The 24,812-nt window shown below is 47.4% G+C and overlaps 1 protein-coding gene across 5 annotated transcripts in view; it reads left to right on the plus strand.

Moving 5' to 3' along the window:
* The window catches only part of vps13a (vacuolar protein sorting 13 homolog A), a 753,359-nt gene that overhangs the window by 498,317 nt on the left and 230,230 nt on the right, over positions 1 to 24,812 (plus strand). For 4 of the 5 annotated variants that reach the window (XM_072516625.1, XM_072516627.1, XM_072516628.1 and 1 more), the window contains 4 exons: positions 2,217 to 2,363; positions 3,287 to 3,415; positions 6,364 to 6,497; positions 18,562 to 18,697. In XM_072516625.1, coding sequence (XP_072372726.1) covers positions 2,217 to 2,363; positions 3,287 to 3,415; positions 6,364 to 6,497; positions 18,562 to 18,697 — 546 coding nt within the window. The remainder of the gene's footprint in view (positions 1 to 2,216; positions 2,364 to 3,286; positions 3,416 to 6,363; positions 6,498 to 18,561; positions 18,698 to 24,812) is intronic. The other variant, XM_072516626.1, reaches the window with a different exon arrangement.

A 24,812-nucleotide genomic window follows, 5' to 3' on the forward strand; every position in this document is an offset into this window, starting at 1 on the left:
AAAGGGAAACACCAGAGTGCAGGGCGCATCCACAAGTTAAGTATGATTAATCCCGCACGAGGAGGGGGCCAAAAACCCTTGAATGTCAGGGGACTTAACGGTCCAGTGAAAAGATCCAGAGTCTTTGCCCAGCTGAAAGGTATGAAAGCTGACATAGTGTATCTCCAAGAGACGCACCTGAGGGAGAAGGACCAAATGCAATTAAGGAAGGGCTGGATCAGACCTGCTATTGGACAAGAGCAAGGGGAGTAGCCATACTATTATATAAGAGGACAGTGTTTACTGCAACGAGGAAGGTTACGGACCCAGGAAGACTGTACGTCATGGTTGGTGGTGTTCTGGACGGGGCACCAGTGGTCCTGGTGAGCGTGTACCCTCCCAACTGGGACGATATGGAATTTATAAAGAAGACCATGGCGGAAATCCCTGATGTTGACACCGACTTATCATGAGAGGTGGGGGACTTTAACTGTGTACAGGACCCACAGATCATGTGAGGTGGGGGACTTTAACTGTGTACAGGACCCACGGATGGACAGGTTGAACCCCAAAACAGGAAGCCCTCTAATATGGCACGAGAGCACGGCATATTCATGTAGCAGATGGTGGCAGGGGACCCATGGTGGTTCACCCACCCAAGGGAGAAGGGCGACACGGTAGCATAGTGGTTGGAACTATTGCTTCACAGCGCCTGGGCCTCCGGTTTTATTCCTGCTTGGGTCACTTTCTGTGTGGGGTCTGCACGTTCTCCCCGTCTCTGCATGGGTTTCCTCTGGGTTCTCCTCCCACAGTCCAATGATGTGCAGGTTAGGTAGATTGGCCATGCTAAATTGCCCTTAGTATCCAAAAAGATTAGGTGGGATTACTGGGTTATGGGGATAGGGTGGAGGTGTGGGCTTGAGTGGGGTGCTCCTTCCAAGGGCCGCTGCAGACTCAATAGGCTGAATGACCTCCTTCTGCACTGTAAATTCTATGATTCCAGGAGCTGCAGCTGGAGGCATCTCCTGCACACATGCTGGACCCGGGCACAGGAGATGTTCTCAACTTCACACATGAAGTAAGAGCAGCAAACCAAGGCTTTGAGCTCTCCTTCCACATTTTACGCCTTTAAGTTAAACCTTTGGAAGATGCTTGATATTTGATGGCATCCAATTCTCTATGGCCCTTTTTCTTGTCCTCGTTACTACCAATTATAGCCCTTGCAGATTATAAACCACAAAGTATTTTCAAACTATAAGTGATGACAGTTGTGAACACTTACTGACCTTACCTACTACTTACCAATCAGCTCTTTCCCTTGTAGCCTAAGCTGCAGCAGGGCAAGAACAGTCTCTGACGATTTAAAAGTTACAAAACAAGGAGAAAAAGCAAAAGCACCTCTTTGAGCTCTGCACCGAATTCCCACACTGTTTCAAATTCCCATGTTTAAAACTCACTCTGACTGTGCCTCACTCCAGATGTGGTCTCCCCCACTGCTCGTGTGCAAAGATCAAGTATTATTCTCATATTACTGCAGTAAAGCTTTGTGTCAACTTGGAACAGATGCAGGACAGCACGATGGCACAGTGAGTTAGCCCTGCTGCCTCACGGCGCCGAGGTCCCAGGTTCGATCCTGGCTCTGGGTCACTGTCTGTGTGGAGTTTGCAAATTCTTCCCATGTTTGCGTGGATTTTGCCCCCACAACCCAAAGATGTGCAGGCTAGGTGGATTGACCACGCTAAATTGCCCCTTAATTGGAAAAAATGAATTGGATACTCAAAAAAAAAAATTTAAAACTTGGAGCAGATGCTTGGTGTAGTGGTTAGCACTACTGTCTAGGACCCGGGTTCGATCCCTGCCCCGAGTCACTGTCTATGTGAAGTTGGCACATTCTCCCCGTCTCTGCGTGTCACCCCCACAATCCAAAGATGTGTTGGTGAGGTTGATTGGCCACGCTAAATTGGCCTTTAATTGGAAAAATATAATTGGGTACACTAAATTTATAAAAAGAAATTTTTTAAAAACTTGAAACAGATGCCAAACAAATCTACGGTTTGTTTATAACTTTTGCCACAACTGAAATGGAATTGTGCAAGTGAGCGACCTTAACAGGAAAAATGACAACCGAAAGTCATATAGGAAAGTAAGCTTGTCAGTCATTAATTAAATAGTTTATTTCATGTTTTCCTGCATAATTATTCGATTAAAGTTTAATTTGATGATTATTTTTTTTCCAGGTCGGTGTGAGACTAGACAACAGCAGCTTTAATCTCACTAGGATTGTTACCTTTACACCGTTCTACATGCTAATCAATCGAACAAAGCACAGAATAGAAATAGCTGAAGAGTGCGAGTCAAAGTGGTTGGGAATTGATTCAGATCAGGTAATTTAGCAACATTTTGTCAATCAAAGGTGAATATTTAAAGGGAAATCAGTTGCTTGAAAAAGATGAATATTGAAAGATGGGAAAGCGAGAAGAATGGAGTTCAAGTAGATGACTTGGAGAAAAACAATTCAAACAAGACCATATGTACTTCTTGAGTCCTAATGTTTCAAGATTTTAACATTTGAAATTGGCTGAAAAAGCTTTAGTCCTTTAAAAAGCAAGTGGTGATATGGGAATATTGGGATTCTTCTGCACGAATGAACTAAGATGGACCAAAAGGGTTTCCATACTTGTAATTATCGCATGCCGTGACCGAAGCAGAACTCTACAGTAAATGTTCTTAGCTATTCTTGGCTATTTCAACAGCCTTGTTTGTGAAAAAAAGGTTGTCCTACTATTATTTATGTTTAACTCCCCAGATTCAATCCTGGTCCCAGGTCACTGTCCGTGTAGAGTTTGCACATTCTCCCCATGTCTGTGTGGGTCTCACCCCCACAACCCTGAGATGTGCAGGGTTGGTGGATTGGCCATGCTAAATTGCCCCTTAATCGGAAAAAATAATTGGGTACTCTAAATTAATTTTTTTTTAATTATATTTAATTCATCTTAATACATCTTTCCAACAAATAGTGCTGTGATTTGTGGATCAGACAGGGACCCGGTACCTTGATTACATTTGCTTGTTTTGCAATTTTCAGTTTGTTTAGTAATAGAGTTGAGTGCAACTTTTCAAATACATTTAATTCTTCATTGATTTGCCTGCTCATTAGTCCAAATATCTAATAGAAAGAAGTCCCATTGATATTTTGAGTGTGAAGTGAAGTTAAAGAATGGTGAAGATAAAATGCATAATTTAGCATCATTGAATATGTCATAATTCTTTATTTGTTTTATGGGATAATTTGCTTTGTTTCAATTAGTGCATCCCGTTTTGGCCTGCCAGAAATTCTGAGAGAATAGTTGTTCGAATTGTAGGATGCGGTGCAGCACCACAAAAGGTTTACTTCAAAAAACAAGAAAATTGTCTTTTACTTCATCTGGACAATAAGGTATGAATGTTTTTGAAATGATATGAAATATGAAGCACGACACAAGAGGTCCCAAGTTGTCTAACCAATTGCCATGAATGTTATCCATTTTGAAGACACGATCAATTAATTGCTCTTATGGAAGCACCCTGAAGCTAATGACTATCATTTGGGTTATATTAATAGATTCCTGTGGTGTTAAAGTTATGAGTGTGATGCACCTGAATTTTAACTATACGTGCATTCTTTGCATTGTTGATGGGTGCTTGTGTGTCTTTTTTTTTGTTTTCTGCTGGTGGGCTTGATTTTGTTGGAAACTAACTTTTTTGTTTCTTTCATTTCTTTATTTAACGTTTTTTTTTTTAAACTCGTCTTTCAAAGCAAAAATAAGAGAAAAACCTAATCATACAAAGGAAAGGAAATAAAATGGGGGAGTACAGAACTTGTGCTCTGAAATTATTGAGCTCATTGTTCGGTGTGGTAGGCTGTCAAAAGTGCCTAATCAAAAGATGAGGTGCTGTCCTCAAGCTTTCATTGAGATTCTCTGGAACAGTGCAGTAGGCCAAGGACGGAGATTGCAGCATGAGAGCCCGGCGGAGAATTAAAATTACAAGCTAGTAGAATCTCAGGGTCATATTTGTAGACTGAACAAGGTGTTCCACAAAGCGATTATCCAATCTGCATTTGGTTTCCCACACACAGGAGACTATAGTGAATACCATATACTAAATTGAAAGAAGTAAATGATGGTGTGGAAGATTGCATCATTGGAACAGATACAACAGAGAAAATGGAACTTGAGAGAATGGAATGGATTCCCCTAGTCCTTCGATTTAGTTTCCATTTCTTTGCTTGTTTTGGTTTTTCTCTTATTTTTGCTTGGAATCAGCCCTGTACCTCTTGATGCAACTTTTGTTTCTCTGTTGCTTTTCTTGCCCATCGCCATTCCTTAGGGGCCCAAACTCTTCTGCCATTCAGTTTCTCCTGTCTGACACCTTGGGCGTCATTCTCCGACCCCCCGCCGGGTCGGAGAATGGCCGTTGGCCGCCGTGAATCCCGCCCCCGCCCCCGCCGAAGTCTCCGCTCCCGGAGATTGGGCGGGGGTGGGAATCGGGCCGTGCCGGTTGGCGGGACCCCCCGCTGGATTCTCCGGCCCGGATGGGCCAAAGTCCCGCCCAGGAATTGCCTGTCCCGCCGACGTAAATCAAACCTGGTATTTACCGGCGGGACCAGGCGGCGTGGGCGGGCTCCGGGGTCCTGGGGGGGGGGGGGGCGCGGGGCGATCTGACCCCGGGGGGTGCCCCCACGGTGGCCTGGCCCGCGATCGGGGCCCACCGATCCGCGGGCGGGCCTGTGCCGTGGGGGCACTCTTTCCCTTCCGCCTCCGCCACGGCCTCCACCATGGCGGAGGCAGAAGAGACTCTCCCCACTGCGCATGCGCGGGAAACTGACAGCGGCCGCTGACGCTCCCGCGCATGCGCTGGGAAACTGACAGCGGCCGCTGACGCTCCCGCGCATGCGCCGCATTTCCGCGCCAGCTGGCGGGGAAACAAACTCCATTTCCGCCAGCTGGCGGGGGCGGAAATCCCTCCGGCGTCGGCCTAGCCCCTCAATGTTGGGGCTAGGCCGCCAAAGATGCGGAGCCTTCAGCACCTTTGGGCCGGCGCGATGCCCGTCTGATTGGCGCCGGCTTTGGCGCCAGTCGGCGGACAACCCGCCGTTGGGGGAGAATTTCGCCCCAGATTACAGATCTTCATTTCACCTTGTCCCACCCACCCCTTACTCAAAAACTATTACATTTATAGCGCTCCGAAAGCTAGTGACATCGAAACAAACCTGTTGGACTTTAACCTGGTGCTGTAAGACTTCGTACTGTGCTCACCCCAGTCCAACACCGGCATCTCCACACCATTTCTAAAGCCAGCATATCTTTCCTGAGGTGCAGGCTCCAAAAGCGAACACCAACTCCAGAAATCATCTGATCAAACCAGCCTACTGAAGCATACTTTTCTTCCCTTTGTTCAATATTCTATTAGCACTTTGAATACCTATTAGGGTGGTCTGGAGGCACAGTGGTTAGCACTGCTGCCTCACAGTTCCAGGGTCCCGGGTTCAATTCCGGCCTCTGGTAACAGTCTGTGTGGAGTTCGCACTTTCTCCCCGTGTCTGCCTAGGTTTCCTCCGGTGCTCCGGTTTCCTGACACAATCCAAAGATGTTTAGGTTAGCTGGATTGCCCCTTAGCGTCCAAAAGGTTAGGTGGGGTTACTGGGTGACGGGGATGGGATGGAGGCGTGGGCTTAATTGGAGTGCTCTTTTCAAGGGCCAGTGCAGACTCGATGGGCCGAATTTCCTCCTTCTGCACTGTAAATTCTATGAATCTATGACCTGTTCTCCAGATTTTAGTGATTAGTTTAAATAAAATATCTCAATTTCTAATATTGTCCTATTAACACAATATGTCTTTCTACAATTTAAAATGGATGACCTCGTCCTTGTCCGTATTGCATTTTATCTTCCACTGTTTGCCAGTCACTTCCATAGAGTCCCTACAGTGCAGAAGGAGACCATTTTGGCCCATCGAATCTACACCGACCCTCCGAAAGAGCACACACCCGCCCTATCCCCATAACTCCACGCATTGATCATGGCAAATCCACCTAACCTGCACATCCTAGGCATGGGAGGTAACCGGAGCATCCAGAGGGAACCCATGCAGACATGGGGAGAACAAGCAAACTCCACACAGATAGTCATGCAAGGCCGGAATTGAACCCAGCTCCCTGGCATTGTGAGGCCGCAGTGCTAACCACTGTGTCCCTTAATTTATGTACCTTTGTAATTTCTGCTCCCATCAGAAAAAGCTGTTATGACTCGTAACTTGGTATCAGCTGCATCTTTGAATGGTGTATTATCTATTTGAATGAATTTGCTACAACATCATTCTTCTTGGTTGACTTTTATATTATAGTTTGGAGGTATCATAGTGGAAGTGCACTTGGCAGAACATTCAACGCTGATGACTTTTAAGGATTACCATGAAGGGGCTGCTCCATTCTTTATTATTAACCACACAAAAGCAAGCTCAATTGAATATCATCAGAGGTACTATAGATATATAACAAGAATTTTTTTATCAAATGGCAGCTGTTTTCAATAAAGTTCAATTTATTTAGGAATTAAGAAAGCATAATAGTGACCTCTGAGTTTTTCCAATTCACAAACAAGAATTGCATTTGACAAGAATGGATGACATGATTTAATAAAGAACAAGAAGCCATGTGCAATACTTTTTAACCATTTGCTATGTACATCCATTTTTTTAAAGTCAGATGAGCATATAGTTATATTTGCAGATATGTTTAATGCTTGAGTTATGATCTAAATTGCATAAAACAATTTCTTTCAAGTTATTTTAAGCATTAATTACAGGTATGTTGGAAATGATTAAAAATTGTGTCCTACAAGGGATCAACAGACATGCTGGAATACACCAATTTTTATAAACTATTGTCCATTGTTCGTACTTAAACCTAAGATTTTTTAAAACGCACTCATCTTAGAGTCATAGAATCATTACGGCAGAGAAAAAGGCCAAGCTGATTCTCTGTAAAGCAATCCAGTAAGTCACATTTCCCACCCTCATCCCTTCCCACTCTTTCCCCATAGTCCTGCAAGTTTATTTTCCTCAGGTCCTTAACCAGTTTTCTTTTGAAATTATGATCATCTCCACTCTGTTGCCCTTGTATGCAGCGAGTTCCAGGTCAGAGTGTAAAAAAAGGTTCTTTCTCACATCCTCTTGCATTCTTGCCCAAGAATTTGCCTAGGTTTGTGTCCCTGCATGATCAACCAATGGAATCAGCTTTCCTTTTGCCTGGCATTATTCTGTATACCTCTTTCAGATCTCCCTCAGTCACCTTTTGCTCCAAGGAGAAAAGACCGAGGGTGGGATTCTACAGCCGCGTTCGCCTGACGACCCGAGAATTCCGCCCGAGGTCAATGGATTTTTCCATTGTTGGGATTTTGCCCATGGCGTTCTTGCGACGGGCGGGATGGAAGAATCCAGCCACCAGCTAACCTTCTAGCTAAAATTCCTCATCCTTGGAACTATTCTGGTAAATTTTATCTGCACGCTCGCAAGGGACCCTCACATCCTTCCTAAAGTATGGTGACCAGAAGTGGATGCCATATTCAAGTTGTGGCCTAACCAGACCTTTATAGAAGTTCAGGATAACTGTGCTGTACTCAGTACCACTATTTAGGAAACCCAAGATCCAATATGCGTTGCTACCTACTCTCCCAATATGTTCTGTCACCTTCGATGATGTATGAACATCATAGAATTCCTACAATGCAGAAGAAGATAATTTGGCTCATCGAGTCTGCACCAACCTTCTGAAAAAGCACCTGACCTTCTGAAAGAACACCTTAGGTAGGGTGCCCACACCTCTACACTATCCCTGTAACCCCACCTAACCTTTGGACACTAAGGGGCAATTCAACGTGGCCAATCCACCTAACCTGCGCATCTTTGGACTGTGGGAGGAAACTGGAGCACCCGGAGGAAACCCACACAGGCACAGGGAGAATGTACAAACTCCAGAGAGAGAGAGCCAAGTTCAGAATCAAACCTGGATCCCTGGCTCTGTTAGGCAGCAGTGTTAACCACTGTGTTACCGTGCCGTCCATGAACCCCAGATCCCTCTGTCCCTTCACAAACTTTAGAACTGTGCCATTAAAGATTGTAGACTGGATTATCCGCCACCCACTTCCGGAAGTCGGGTTCCCGATCCCAATCCGATGGTCAGGGTGGTAGCGAGCTACACACCCCGTGCCAGCGGAAACATGCATATGGGTCATTTGAACTCATTTACAGCCAATTAATGGGCTGGAAGCCTGATTCTCCAGGTCCCCGTGATGCTCCAGACCTCTCAGCTGTGATTCATGTGGGCATCGATTTTGAAGGTACTTCCACACATGGGCCTATGTTGTGGACCCTATGGTTAAATGCAAAGTCCATCGGCGGGCACCCAAGCACAATACCAATCCTGTCCCCCGCCCAATATCAGAGACCCCCCCCAATATCAGAGACCCCCCCCAATATCAGAGACCCCCCCCAATATCAGAGACCCCCCCCCAATATCAGAGACCCCCCCCAATATCAGAGACCCCCCCCCAATATCAGAGACCCCCCCCCAATATCAGAGACCCCCCCCAATATCAGAGACCCCCCCCAATATCAGAAGACCCCCCCCCAATATCAGAGACCCCCCAATATCAGAGACCCCCCCCCAATATCAGAGACCCCCCCCAATATCAGAGACCCCCCCAATATCAGAGACCCCCCCAATATCAGAGACCCCCCCCAATATCAGAGACCCCCCCCAATATCAGAGACCCCCTCAATATCAGAGACCCCCCTCAATATCAGAAACCCCTCCCAGTATCAGAGGCCCCTCCCGGTGTCAGAGACGCCTCCCGGTGTCAGAGACGCCTCCCAGTGTCAGAGACCCCTCCCAATGTCAGGGACCCCTCCCAATGTCAGGGACCCCTCCCCTAATGTGGACCCCACACCTCCCCTAATGTGGACCCCACACCCCCCCTAAATTGGAGCCCCCCCCCACGCCCTCCCCCCAAAATCAGAGAGCCCCCTGGAAATCGGAGACCCCCACCCCAACCCCTCATCAAGGGCATCCACACCCCACTCCCAAATCGGTGGGCTTCCCCCCCAGCCAACCATGGCTGAGAACTGAAGAACAGTCCAGGCTGCAGCCTAAAAATTCACTATATTTTCATTTTCCCAACGTCTGACCCAGACGGAAGAGTTCAAAGCTGCAGATGTTACAAGTGCTGCAGATGTTACAAGTGCTAGAGACTTCCTCTGAAGCCCAGTACACTTCAAAGGGCTTGAAATCCCTGACAGCCTTTGAAATGCAGATCTTCCAATCAATTTCACAAAGCAAAACATTGCTATGAAAAGAGGAGGGCAAAACACTTGGCTGCCTCTGATGTGTTGAGGGCCTGTCAATCAAAGCAAGAGTGTCATTATGGGCCAGGGTTTAGAAAACTCCAAAGTATATCATGGAGTTCACCTGACCTACAACTGTTTAGCGAATTTGGCTAGGATGAGTACAAGAGCCTATCTTTCTGGTGTTATTCAACAGAGTTCTCAGGCGTTTTTAATCAAAAAGACAAGCTTTATACTAGGAATTTAGTTAACATTTGTATAAACACATATAGTAAGTGTTTGTATCAACTACAAAGATAAAGACACCACTCAGCTACAGTAATCTATGTATAACCCTTAATGAATTCCCCCTTAACTGTTCCAATTCAATAACAAAATCTAAGTAGAACCAGAAACCCCTTTTCAAAGGTATGGCCCAGCACACAGCATTCTTACTCGTATAAAACTTGTTCGTGATACTCTGTTCCCCTTTTCAAACAACAGGTTTGAATTCCTTCTAGAAAGCAATTATCTCTTTTAAGGGAGTGTCCCTTTAAGAAAGGTTTTTGTCTTATCACATGGCTTCAGCTGTATCAGCCCCGACCTTGCACACAAGGTTGAAACATTCACCCTCTGGAGCTCCTCACACCACAGTCCTTTCTCCATACCTTCCCCCAACTTTTCCTCCCACTTTGCTTTAGTCACCTCCAATGATACCTTGTCCTCCCCCAGAATCATCCCACAGATCGCTGACACCACCCCCCTCTCCATTACCCCCGCTGTCAATGCCTCCTCCAGTAATGTGCAGGCCGGCGCTATCAGGAAGCTCTGGACCTCCTTCCTGGTGAAATTCCGGATTGCAGATATCTAAATACCTCCCCCTGCCCCAGCCCATATTTCACCCCCCCCAACTCCTCCAGCCTCGCAAAACAACCCCCCAGAACTAAACCCTTTAATACCCTAACTCCCCTGTCCTCCCATCCCTCAAAACTCCCATCCCACTTCCCTGGCTCAAACTTATTGTTCCCCCTAATCGGCATCTCTCTTGACCCCGCCCACAACTTAAAATACTGCGTCCAGATCTTCAGCATCGCCACCACCACCGGATTTTGGTTTGGCGGGATGTCTGGAGGGAGGGAGGGAGGGGCGGGGGGGGTGTCAGGTCACCCTCATGCAGGCGTGCTGTGGGGGTGACCCATAATTCTGTTGGGTGAGGGGGGGTGTATGCCCATACTTGTCAGCAGGGGGCAGGATTTACATTGTGTGGGGGAAGCCGCCAGATCTAAGTATCGGGCCGCCCACTCAAAATGGCAACCGATACTGGGATTCCAGTATTCTGAAAGAATCCTGCAATTCCCCTCCATGTATAAATTTGCATGGCTAAGGGAAATTAATCGCTCCTAGCGCCAGCGGGGTCCATGAGCGATTCTACTCCGGCGAGAACATTTAGTCTCCAGAATGGAAAGTCTATATTGCCTCTCTGTTCCTTCTGTCAACATGCATTGTTTCACACTTGCGTTTTTAGTTTGATCTACCACTTATCTGTCCATCTGCTAGTTGATCTATATCCTGTTGTCATCATTTGAAATCAGCCTATGTGCCACAAGTTTGTTAACATTGGCAAATTTTGAAATTTTACTCTCGCATTCCAATATCCAAGACATTTATATATACTAAAAAGCAGTGGTCCTCAGACTTACTCTTGGAGAGCACCACTGTCTACCATCAATACATAAAACAATCATTGACTGCAACATGCTGTTTTCTGCTTTTATGCTAAATTTCTAACCAAGCTGAAGCTGACTTCCTATTCAATGAGCCACAATTTGTTAACCAGCCTTTTATGTGGTACTTTGTCACTTTCTTAATATCTATGTAGACAATATCCATTGCATTCCTTTCATCAACCTTTACTGTTACTTCATCAAAAAATTCAATTCATTGATCAAATATTCTCCCTTTAATAAATCAATTCTCTCTTTAATTGACTAAAACCTAATCAAAGTTATTTTATTTATTTCCCTCAAAGCTCACCCATCACTGATGTTAAAATGACCATACTGTAGTTACTGTGAATGTCCTCACATACATTTTTGAATAAGGATATCATATTTGCCACTTTCCAATGCTATCTAGGAAAGCTTGGAACATTATGGCAAACCATTCACTATCTCCACCCTTACTTCCTTAGAAACTTGGAATGTAAACCATCTGGAGCAGGCAACAAGTCCAGTCTAAACTTAGCCAGCTTTTCCAGTGTATCCTGACTATCAATTTTTTCTCGCCTCTTTGCTTCTACTGATATTTTGCCAGTATCCTTTTCCTCTGTAAACACCAATACATAGTATTCATTAAGTATTGTAATCTTGCTCTGCACCTCGTAAAATACCTGTTTTGTCACTAATCAACTCACCCTGCCTCTTACCCACTTACTGTTTACTGATGGAAGATTGATGGGTTCTCTTTTATGTTGACTGTCATTTTATTCTTATATCCTCTCTCTTTGTCAGGCTTATTTTCCTCTTCATTTTCACTCAGCTCAATTTATTGGACCTGGTTCTCAGTTGAAGATTTCACTGGACATGCAACAAACATCCTCTCTCACTCTCTCTCTCTCTCCTCCTCCCTCCCCCCCCCACCCCCCCCCCCCACTCCCCTCTCCCCATCATCTTCATATTCTCCATCTCCCCCATCATCCAAGAAGCCCTAGTTTTGATTCCCCTGCCTTCTCTCTTGTTTGAATATACTTAGCTTGAACCTGAATCATCTCCTTAACCCATCATTATTTGACCGTTTTTCCTTTTAATCTTTCATTTCATTTTGCTTCAGCTAGAACCCCTCTATTACATTGCAGTTAGCCCTCTTCCAATATATAAGTTCTTGCTCTTCTCCTTATCTTATCATGAGCAGTCAATTTAAAAAATATATATTTTTATTAAGGTTTTGCAGAATTTTTCATAATAAAACCGCAGTAACAGTAATAACAAAATAAACTAGAGTGAACATTAACATAGTGCAAAAAGAGAATATACAATAACAATTAAATAGACATTACCCCACGCGACTCAGTCTTCCCACACCATCCCAATGAAGCACTCACCCCCCCCCTACGGATTGCTGCTGCTGCTGACATTTTAATTTTCCCCAAGAATGTCAACGAACGGCTGCCACCTCTGAGAGAACCCTAGCGTAGACCCTCTTAAGGCAAACTTTATTTTCTCGAGGCTGAGAAACCCAGCCATGTCGTTAACCCAAGTCTCTACACTCGGGGGCTTCGAGTCCCTCCACATTAATAAAATCCGTCTCCGGGCTACGAGGGAGGCAAAGGCCAAGACGTCGGCCTCTTTCGCCCCCTTAACCCCAGGGTCTTCTGACACTCCAAAGATCGCTATCTCTGGACTCTGCACCACCCGTGTGTTAAGCACCTTGGACATTGCCCTCGTGAACCCTTGCCAGAGCTCTCTAAACTCCGGGCATGCCCAAAACATGTGGACATGGTTTGCAGGGCTGCCCTTGCACCTCATACAACTGTCTTCTACCCCAAAAAAACTTGCTCATTCACACTGCCGTCATGTGTGCCCGGTGGACCACCTTAAATTGAATTAGACTGAGCCTGGCACATGATGATGAGGAATTAACCCTGCCCAGGACCTCTGCCCACAGACTCCTCACCTAGCTCCTCCTCCCACTTGCCCTTGAGCTCCCCCACCGGGGTTTCCTCCGCCTCCTGTAGTTCCTGGTAGATATCTGACTCCTTCCCCTCCCCCACCCAGGGGCCGTAGACCACCCTGTCCTGTATCCTCAGTGGCAGCAGCGTCGGAAAGGCCACTACCTGTTTTTTCAGGAAGGCTCGTACTTGCAGATATTTAAAGGCGTTTCCTGGCGGCAGATTAAATTTGTCCTCTAGCGCCTTCAAACTGGGAAAGCTTCTGTCTATGAACAGATCTCCCGTCCTTCTGATGCCTGCCCTCTGCCAGCTCTGGAACCCACCATCCATCCTACCCGGGACAAACCTGTGGTTGTTACATGTCGGGGTCCAGACCGACGCTCCTTCCACCTTCTGGTACCTCCTCCACTGTCCCCAGATCCGCAGTGTCGCCACCACCACCGGACTTGTGGAGTAACGGGTCGGAGAGAACGGCAAAGGAGCCGCTATCAACTCCCAGACTAGTACCTTTACAGCCGCCTCCAGCTGCTCCCACGCCCCCCCCAATTGCCCACTTCCTAATCATAGCTATATTGGCAGCCCAGTAGTAGTTGCGAACGTTCGCTAGTGCCCCCCCCCCCCCCTGTCCCGTCCCGTTTCCCCCCCCCCCCCCCCCCCCCGACTGTGCTCCAACAGCGATCTCCTTACTCGCAGGGTCTTATTCGACCACACAAAGCCCGAAATGATCCTACTCACCCGCTTAAAAAAGGCCTTTGGGATGAAGATGGGGAGGCACTGAAAGACAAAGAAAAATCTGGGGAGGACGGTCATTTTCACGGTCTGCACCCTCCTTGCCAGTGACAGCGGGAGCATGTCCCACCTTTTAAAGTCCCCTTCCATTTGCTCCACCAACCGGGTCAGATTGAGCCTGTGCAGGGCATCCCATTTCCTGGCCACCTGTATACCCAGGTAACGAAAACTTTTCTCTACCATCCTGAGTGGCAGCTCTTTCAGTCTCTCCTCCTGCCCCTTGGCCTGGATCACAAACAACTCGCTCTTTCCCATCTTCAGTTTATACCCTGAAAAACTACCAAAATCCCTCAGGATCCACAGAACCTCCCCCATCCCCTCCGCAGGATCCGAAATGTACAGGAGCAATTCATCCGCGTATAGTGAGACCCGATGTTCCACCCCCACCCCCCCGAACCAGTCCCCGCCAGTTCCTCGAGACTCTCAGCGCCATAGCTAGCGGTTCTATAGCTAGGGCAAATAGTAACGGGGAGAGGGGACACCCCTGCCTCATTCCCCGGTGGAGCTCGAAGTACCCCGACCTCAGCCGGTTTGTACATACACTTGCTACAGGCGCCTGGTACAGCAGTTTTACCAAGCCAATAAAGCCCTCACCAAACCCGAACCGGTCAAAGGCTTTCTCTGCATCCATCGCTATTACCACATACGCCTCCCCTCCCTCTGAGGGCATCATAATAATATTCAAAAGTCTCCGGACATTGGTATTGGGTTGTCTGCCTTTAACAAACCCAGTCTGGTCTTCCTCTATCACCCCTGGGACGCAATCCTCAATTCTTGTGGCCAGAATCTTAGCTAGCAATTTGGCATCCATGTTTAAAAGCGAAATCGGCCTGTATGACCCGCAATGTTCCGGGTCCTTCCCTCGTTTAAGAATGAGTGAGATCAAGGCCTGTGACATTTGGGGGGAGGGTTCCTTTCTCTCTAGCCTCATTGAAGGTCCTCATCAGGAGTGGGCTCAATATTTCCGCGTATCTCCTGTCCACTCGGAGTATCTCCTCCACCAATGTCTCCCTCTCCGCTCTTTCTCTCTTTTCCCTATGGGATTGAATTGAGATTTGCTCCCCTCTGACAACTGCCTTCAGAGCCTCCCAGACCGTTGCCGCTGCTACCTCACCCGTATCGTTTGTTTCCAGGTAATCCTGGATGTTCCTGCTAATCCGCCCGCGGACCTCTTCGTCTGCCAGCAGCCCCACATCCAATCTCCAGAGTAGACGCTGCTCTCTCTCCTCACTAAGCCGCAGGTCCACCCAGTGCGGGGCATGGCCTGAGACTGTGATTGCTGAGTATTCTGTCCCCACCACCTTTGGGATTAAGGCCCTGCTCAAGACAAAGAAGTCTATGCGGGAATAAACCTTATGAACGTGGGAGAAAAAAGAGAACTCCTTCTCTCTCGGCTGCGCGAACCTCCAGGGATCCCCCCCGCCCCCCCATCTGCTCCATAAAACCCTCAGTTCCTTAGCCACTGCCAGTCGCTTCCCTGTCCTGGACTTCGACCGGTCCAGCTCGGGGTCAATGACTGTGTTAAACTCTCACCCCATGATCAGGTTGTGTGACTCTAAGTCTGGGATTTTGCCTAGCATGCGTCTCATAAATTCCACATGATCCCAATTCGGAGCGTAGACGTTCACAAACACCACCCGGACCCCCTCTCACTTTCCACTCACCATTATATACCTGTACCCCTTACCTGCCACAATTCTCCCAGCCTCAAATGCCACACCATTACTGTTCAGAATTACTGCCCCCTGGTCTTCGAATCCAGCCCTGAATGGAACACCTGGCCTACCCATCCCTTTCTCAATCTCGTGTGATCTGCGAGCTTTAAATGTGTCTCCTGAAGCATTGCTACGTCTGCCTTTAACCCCTTTAGATGCGCGAACATGCATGCTCTTTTCACCGGCCTATTCAAACCCCTCACATTCCACGTGATCAGCCTGGACGGGGGGCCCCCGCACCCACCGCCGACTAGCCATCGCCCTTTTTTGGCCAACCTCGAGCCCGCTCCCTTCGCTTCCTCGAGCGCCCTCACAGGGAGCCCCCGACCCTCAATTGGTACCCCAAAATTGATACCTCCTCTGTCAGTAAAGCAGCATCCCCCCCCCCCCAACAGCCCCACGACCCAAACCCCCTCCGCCAAGCACCCGCTGAGCACTTGCTCAACCCCCCCACCCTCCCGAGAGTCAGCTGATCCATGCTGACCCTGGCAGCTCCCGCCCCTGGCGCCGATCAGACTGTCGCCTCGTTGTCCGGACCCCCCTCCCCATATGAATAAACCAATTAAACTACCTCTCCAGCCCCAGTGAGTAAATAGTAATATAAAACGAAAAATAAACAGAAGTCACTAACATTGCCCCGTGAGGAGATACTTGTTGAACCAAGGCTCCAACTTCCCGAAAAATCGCACGAAGTACAGGGCCCCCTCCCCCCTCCGTATCTCAACTTTGCCAAAAACACTTCACCCTCCAGCCACCACCACAGCCCTTACACGCACCCAACATTGTATACAATCTTATATTAGAAACGCTACCGTGTTACCCAGCCCCACCGCTGCATTCCACCAAAGCTTAACTGTCCTTTAATTCGAGTCAAGCTTTTCTTGTTTGACGAATGACCACGCCTCATCCGGCATCTCAAAATAGTGATGCCATTCCTTGTACGTGACCCATAGCCTCGGTGGGTGTAGAATCCCAAATTTCACCCCCTTTCTGAAGTGGGTCGCCTTCACCCGGTTGAATCCAGCACGCCTCTTGGCCAGCTCCGCACCCAGGTCCTGGTAGATGCGTATCACGCTGTTCTCCCACCTGCTGCTCCGTTCTTTTTTTGCCCACCACAAGACAAGTTCCTTGTCCGAGAAGCGACAAAATCTCACCACCATGGCCCTCGGTGGTTCATTTGCCTTGGGCTTCCTTGCGAGGGCTCTGTGCACCCCGTCCAGCTCCAGGGGTCGAGGGAATACCCCAGTCCCTATTAGCGTCTCCAGCATCTTGGACACAAATGCTCCCGCATCCGACCCCTCCACACCTTCGGGGAGGCCCACAATTCTCAAGTTCTGTCTCCTGGACCTGTTTTCTATGTCCTCCAGCCTCTCCTGCCACTTCTTGTGGAGGTCATCCTGCGCCTCCACCTTAAGGGCCAATACGACCAACTCGTCCTCATGGTCGGATAGCTTTTACTCCATCTCCTTAATTGCTTCCCCTTGTGTCGCCTGAGTTGCGATCATTTGGTCTATTGATGCCTTCATCGGGGCCAACATGTCCTTTTTAAGATCAGCAAAGCAGCCCCTAAGGAACTCCTGTTGCTCCTGTGACCACTGCGCCCATGCACCCTGGTCTATACTGGCCGCCATGCCGTGCCTCGCCGCCCGCTCCGCCCGCTTCTGTCTGTTGGTGCTTAAACGCTTCACCCGGCCACTCCTGGTCCAGCTATCCATACAACAGAGAGGGAATCCTTTTGGCAGTGTTCGCTTCACCAATCTGCCCCAAAACGTCCGTGAAAACTCCTGAAAAAAGGTCCGAGAGTCCGTTCCAGACGGGAGCTGCCGAATGCGCGACCTACTCCTCCATGGCCGCCACCAGAAGTCTAATGATCAGTCAAAAGCAAACAACGTCTAGCAAGATTTAAATGACTAACTATCATTGGCCTTCCATTCTTGGCTATTCGGCTGCATTTGACCTTCTTAATCTCTGTGCACCTGAGGAAGGGGCTGCGCTCCAAAAGCTCTTGATTCAAAACAAACCTGTTGGACTTTAACCTGGTGTTGCAAGACTTCTTACTGTGCTCACCCCAGTCCAATGCCGGCATCTCCACATCTATGTGCAATGATGGAGAATATTTCAACTGTTGTGAAACTTGGAGTAGATTCTATATAAAAATCGCCATCAATGCTGAATGGAAATTAAAATGGCAGTTCTGGATTTAGAGGGGTGGAATTTGTGAAATATTCCATTCTCGCCGTCCAACAGCAATTTAACCAGAGAATATTTAGGTGGGAGGAAGTTCTGGTGGGCAATTGGAGGGAATTTGGAACTGTCAGTTGACATTTTGGGGGTTACGGGGTAAGGTCAGGAAAGGGTGAGGATATTTCAGTTGGCAATCGGGTTGTTGACAGTTGGGGCTGTCGACCTGCAATCAGGAGGACTAGGGAAGGGTGAAGGCTACCTTGAATAAGCTGGGGAAGCATTTCTGATTTTCCTGGTCCACAAGGAGTGCTGAAAGAGACACCGCCTTGGGGAGTAGAGAGCATTGGCCTTGCTTCAATATCAAGAATCTAACAGCTCGATTTCTTTTAAATTTATACTATAAGATTGCAACTTTCATATAGCAATTAAGTCATCATCCTCGGGCGTGCTTATATCATGCATTCTGCACTTTAAATTTTAAAGCAGTGAAATTGGGGTGAAGCTGCTCGATTCTGATATTTTAATGCCCAATCCTCTCCTGCACATTGAATAGCAGAAAATTTAAAATAAGCCCATAAATAATACGGAATGTTGAATGACTGGTTCCCTACAGATGGTAAGTAATTAATTAGCATCATTAATTATATTTGTTCTTGCTTTGCAAAATTGAAGTAAAAGTGCTGGTTTCTTCTCTTTAAGAATGTTATTTTTAAAATGTATGCTCTGTACTTAAAGCGCAAAGTCTCAAAAAGTACAAATCCTTTATTTGTCAGTAATAAGATCCCTCTAGGGATAATTTAGAGAGAACACTGAAGCTTCACTTAGACTTAATTTAATTTTATTACAAATGCCACAATTTGTTTCTAGCAGTTCACCTGGAAAGGGGCATAAACTAGAGCCAGGGAAAGCAACTTATTACACCTGGGAAGACCCAACAGGATCAAGAGTGCTGAGCTGGAATTGTTCCTGTGAAGATGTAGCAGGAGAGTTGAGCACAATAGAAGTAAGTATATAGAATACTTTTCTGCACCACTTTCACCTTCCGTTTCTTCTGGTTTGGTTATAATTTCATGCTTTTAAATCATCTTCATGTATTTATGTGCGTGTTCCATTTCAAGTTTCTGGTATAAAGGTCTGACAGAGCATATAATATCTTACCATGCCCCTATCCAAGCTGTTCCAATACAGCTACAACACTGGCATCTACCCGGCTATGTGGAAAATTGTCAAGATGTGTCCTGTACACAAGAAAAGGACAAATCCAACCTAGTCAATTACTGCCCTATCAGTCTTCTCTCGATCATCATTAAAGTGATGGAAGGGGTCATCCAGAGGGGTTCATCAACAATGTTATCAAACAGCACTTACTCGGCAATAACCTGCTCATGGATGCTCAGTTTGGGTTGTGCCAGGGTCACTCGGCTCCTGTCCTCATTACAGCATTGGCTTAAATGTAGACAAAATAATTGAATGCCAGAGGTGAGGTGAGAGTGATTGTCCTAGATAACAAGGCAGCATTTGACGGAGTATGGTATCAAGGAGTCCTGGCAAAACTGGAATTAATGGGAATCGGGGAGAAAATCCTCCACTGGTTGGAGCCATACCTGGCACAAAGGAAGACGGTTGTGGTGGTTGGAGGTCAACCATCTCAGCTCCAGGACATCACTGCAGGAGTTTTTTTGGATAGTGTCCTAGGACCAAACATCTTCAGGTGCTTCATCAATTACCTTTCTTTCATCATAAGGTCAGAAGTGAGGATGTGTGCACAATGTTCAGAACCATTCACGATTCCTCAGACATTGTAGCAGTCCATGTCCAAATGCAGCAAGTCCTGAACAATATCCAGCCTTGGACTGACGAGTGGCAAGTAATATTCGTTCCAGGCAATGACTATCTCCAACATGAGAGGTTCTAAACCCCCCCCCCCCCCATGACATTCAATGACATTACCATTGCTGAACGCCCCACCATCAACATCTTGAAGGTTACCATTGATCAGGAACTGAACTGGACGAGCCATATAAATACTCTGGTAGGTCAGAGACTAGGAATGCTGGGGCAGGTAGCTCACCACCTGATTCTCCAAACCTGTCCACCTTCTACAAGGCACAAGTAGGAGTGCAATGGAATATTCTCCACTTGTCTGGATGAGTACTGCACCAACAACACTCAAGAAGCTTGACACTATCCAGGACTGTAGAACCCGCATAAAGTATCATGCATAAACGGCAGGTAGAAAATACTGGATATAGGTTTATAAGCAACATATCACATCTCCACTCTCTAAGGGTTTCCTTCCCCAACCTGCACCCAGGTTGAAGTTTTTATACAAGTGAAGGCTCTCCTTGTTAAGAGGAAGTCCCGCCTGTTACTGGGGAAGTTTGTATTCTGTGGAGGTCACAGGAAACCCGGCAGTCCTTATCCTGTGACCTCCATGAGGGATATAACCAGGACAAAGCAATCCACTTGATTGCTACCCTTTCCACAAACATTCAATGTCTCCACCACCAACAAACAGTGGCAGCAATGTGTCTACAAGATGCACTGCAGGAACTTACTAAGGTTCCTTAGGCAGCACCTTCCAAACCCACAACCACTAGGACAAGAGCAGCAGATACCTGGGAACACCACCACCTGAAAGTTTCCCTCCAAGCCTCTCATCATCCTGATTTGGAAATATATCACCGTTTCTTCACTGTCGCTGGGTCAAAATCCTGGAATTCCCTCCCTAACAGCACTGTGGTTGTACCTACACCTCAGACTGCAGCAATTCAAGAAGGCAGCTGACCACCACCTTCTGAAGGGCAACTAGGAATGGGCACTATATGCTGGCATGGACAGCGATGCCCACATTCCATTAATTTTTTTTTTTTTTAATTCTAGAAGTATCCTTGGTTCCTTCTCTGGTTTTATCTCATTTTATGTTCAAAGTTTTATCCACAATTTGCAATCCTGCATGTATATGTTGAGCAAGATGACATTCTAGTTAAATATTTTAAGTCTTTCATTTGTATTCTTTGCTATATTTCTTCGGTTAAAATCCATTTCATGTACAACAGAGACTAGATTTTTCTGAACATATGGTCTGGTGTGTTAGCTGAATCACATGATCATTAAAGTACCGAGGAGGCCATATTAGCTCTGGCAAGAGGACCGGTAAAAATTTCAACTGAAAGCATTATAGCCAATTTATGAGGGCTCCGTCAAAGGTGCCATTGGTTTTCTTTGATCAAAGTCACACAAGTACTGTTACTGTCAAATGTTGATTCTTGATGGTAAAATTATTGAAATTAAATTCATGTGTTTGAGAAAGGCTTTGCCTATACTATGGCAAACAAATGAATGCACAGTCTGCTCTACTGGCCAGACATTCATCATTCATGTTTATTTCTTCTGCACTGCATATTTTGCCAGCTTGCTTCCTATGTACTGATGTCTTTGCTAAATCCTTCAGTTTACTGTGCAACACTTTACTGATGTGGTGCAACTTGCAGATTAGGTTGGAAAGAGGAGAACTCCTTTGACTATTTTCATGGAGCTAAATAAGTTAATGAAGGGCCAATCAGATAAAACTTTCCTCAGCTTCAATAATCCTTTGTGCAGTATTACCAGGTACGTCCAGCTTGGCAAACCATCCTACCGAGAATTTGCTTCATAGAGGCAGTGACCCGCTATACCATTTGCTGCAACTGTTTCTCAGGCTCACATTTTCGCTCCCTAGGTGTGTGCATGATGGATTTGGCACACTCTCACTCCTGGAAGCAGTAGTGATGTTGAGGTGGGCCCTGAACGAAGAACACGTCTTTGGTGCCGAATAACAGAGAATTTGTTTAGAAGTTCCTGCTGTGAGGCAGGAATTAGATGCAAGAGTGTTTTTTGACTTCCAACAGTGGAGTCAGCTGAGCACTAACAGTAATATTTGTTCAACTGGTTGCTGACACTGGAACAGATAGCCCATCATGGGTCTTTCACAGGAAAATGTAGATATTACCAATACCTATTCATTTTCTAATTAAGGAACCTATTCCACAAAGTTGGGGCCAGAAAAGCATCATAAGACACAGCCATGGAGATCCTGCCAGCTCATGATATTCTATATTGACTCAGATCATCATAATGCCTCAGGAAATCACTGAAAGACACCACATTTGCCAGGGATCATTGCCCTTCCACCTATCTTCTTTTCTCCCTTATTTCTTGGTTTGCAGCCATGTAGTTGAACGTTGCAAAGGATCCTCACAGCTGTACACTGTCATGGCAGAACAGTGTGACTCAAAGGGGCAAGCCAGCAGAGTGATTTATGTTCAGAGTGAGTGACAGGAAAAAAGCCAGGCCATCCTGCATTCATTTTCTTTTTTGGAAAATATTTTTATTCAAGTTTTTAATATTTTAACATTTTAAATACAGACTATAGCAAAGCAAAAATAGCAATCCCCAACACCCCCCCCCCCCAATAACCCAGGACAAAAAAAAACCTTTGCTCCCCCCCCCCACCTTAACACCTGACTAACCAGCTCTTTAAAATGTAATACAAACCCCATCTCTTCTGGATCCCCTCACTCACCCTCTTCAAAACAATTTTGACCTTCTCCATACACAGGAACTCCAACAGACCCCCCAGCCATACCGAGGCACAGGGTGGAGAATGCCTAGAATGCTCTGGTAGGGCTCTCCAATATAGCCCCAGGAGGGTCTCTAACAATGTGCTGGTCTGCTGCATCCTGCAAACATCGCACAGCAGAGAGGGGACATGCTGGAGGAGGAGGAAGAGTGCCAGACCTCATCTGATGAGGATGTCCAGGAAGAACCGGGTGTGGATCCCGGGCTGACAGGACAGGCCAGTCAACTTGTGCTCCAGGTCCGCTGCAAACAGGACAACATCATCACCTCCCGATTTGCGGACTAAGAGGCCTGGCTATCATCAGCTCCGCCGCTCTGCCCCCCCCTTCCAAGTGCTGCCCCCTTTCCCATAGCCACTCACACCTTCTCTGCCCCTTGTCCGTTCACTACACCTTCTCAGTCCCCCCTCCTTTCACTGTACCTTCCCAGTCCCTCCTCCCTTCACTGAATCTCACCACTGAATCTCACCACTTCAACTCCGCCTCCCCCTCCAAGGGTCCTACTATCATTACCACAGGATGTTGGGCCTGGGTTGGCAGTATCAGTGGGTCTTGTCCACAGGACATAGGATGATGACGGCATGCTGTGAGGTGAGTTCTGGTGCTTCTCCTTGTTTGACAAAGTTTGACTCCTGCCTTTAGGATCACCTTCCCCTGTCTGCCTGGGTGTTCCCTGCATGTGTGCTGGACATTCCATCTCAAGGGCCCATATATCCTTTGAGGGGGAGGGGGGGGAAGGAGCGGTTATGGAGATGAGCGGTGACGGGTCACTCACTGACATAGCTAAGCTGTCATACAAGGCGGCCTCATACGCCTGGTCCCATTCTCTGCCATCTACCTCGCAGAGTGACCTCAGGTGGGCGTTCGAGTGCCCTGGAGGCCTTGCACCGTGCCACACCATCCTCCAACTCCTCCCCAACCCACCACCACCGCCCTCTCACACACCCCTGTAATGATATGTGGACAGACATGTAACTAAAGGGTTAATCACAACACTTTTTTCACAAAATATTTTATTGAAGCATTTGTAATTTTCACAGTTTAGCACATTAACTTCTTAAACAACCGCGCGGGCCGACACATGCAAAACACCTAAAAAACAAAAAACAGTAAACAACATCCCCTATTACCCCCGCCCTATCCCCTAATTATCCGTATGTATACTAAGTTCCCTGCCTTATCTAACATTGCCATACCTCCGGTTTTCCTCCCCCCCCACCCCCGATCGCTGACGTTCAATTTTCCTTGAAGAAATCGATGAACGGCTGCCATCTGCGGGCAAACCCCTGAATTGATCCTCTCAATGCGAACTTGATTTTTTTTTTCCAGACTGAGAAACCCTGCCATATCACTGACCCACACTCCTGACTTCGGGGGCTCCGAGTCCCTCATCCGAGCAAAGTCTGTCTCTGGATCACCAGGGAGGAGAAGGCCAGCACATCGCCGCCACCCCCCCCCCCCCCCCCCCCCTGGCCCCCAGATCTTCCAATACCCCAAATATTGCCAGTTCTGGACTCGGAGTTCCCTCCCTTCCAGGTTCTCTGACATAACATCCGCAAATCCCTGCCAGAATCCCCTCAATTTCGGACATGCCCAAAACATATGTATGTGGTTCGCCGGGCTACCCCCACACTGCCCACATCTGCACTCCACCTCCTCAAAGAACTTGCTCATCCGGGCTACCATCATGTGGGCCCTGTGGGCCACCTTGAACTGGATCAAGCTAAGTCTGGCACACGACGAGGATGAATTGACTCTCTTCAAGGCTTTTTCCCACAGTTCCATTTCCAGCTCTCCTCCCAGCTCCTCTTCCCACTTCAGCTTCACCTCCCTGATAGGGGCCCCTTCCCACTCCCATCAACTCCTTGTACATCTCCGAAACAATCCCCTCTCCAACCCCTGTTTTTGACATCACCTTATCCTATAGACCCTCGGGGAGGCGAAGAAAGCTTGGAACCTGCCTCCATACAAAGTCCCGCACGTGAAGATACCGAAACCCGTTTCCACCCAGCAGCTCAAACTCCTCCTCTAATGCCTCCAAGGTAGGAAAGCCCTCCTGGATTAATAGGTCCCCAAATAACTCAATCCCTGCCCACTGCCATGTCTTAAAGCCCCCATTCAGGCCCCCCCCCCGGAGGTTGTCACAGATCGGTGACCACACTGCTGCTCCCTCCAGTCCCATGTGCTGCCTCCATTGTCCCCACACCCTTAGGGCTGCCACCACCACAGGGCTTGTAGAATACCGAGCCGGCGAGAACGGCAGAGGCGTCATTAGTAAAGCCTCCAAACTTGTACCCTTGCAGGATGCCGCTTCCACTCGCTCCCAAACCGACCCCTACCCACGACTCACTTCCTGAACATTGATACGTTGGCCGCCCAGTAATAGTTAAGAAACCTCAGGAGGGCGAAGCCCCCCTCTCCACGACCCCATTCCAGGAGTGCCTTCTTTACTCTTGGAGTTTTACCCGCCCACACAAAACCCGATATCGCTGCGTTCAT

This window comes from Scyliorhinus torazame, chromosome 9 (genome assembly GCF_047496885.1).
Source record: "Scyliorhinus torazame isolate Kashiwa2021f chromosome 9, sScyTor2.1, whole genome shotgun sequence".
NCBI lineage: Eukaryota > Metazoa > Chordata > Chondrichthyes > Carcharhiniformes > Scyliorhinidae > Scyliorhinus > Scyliorhinus torazame.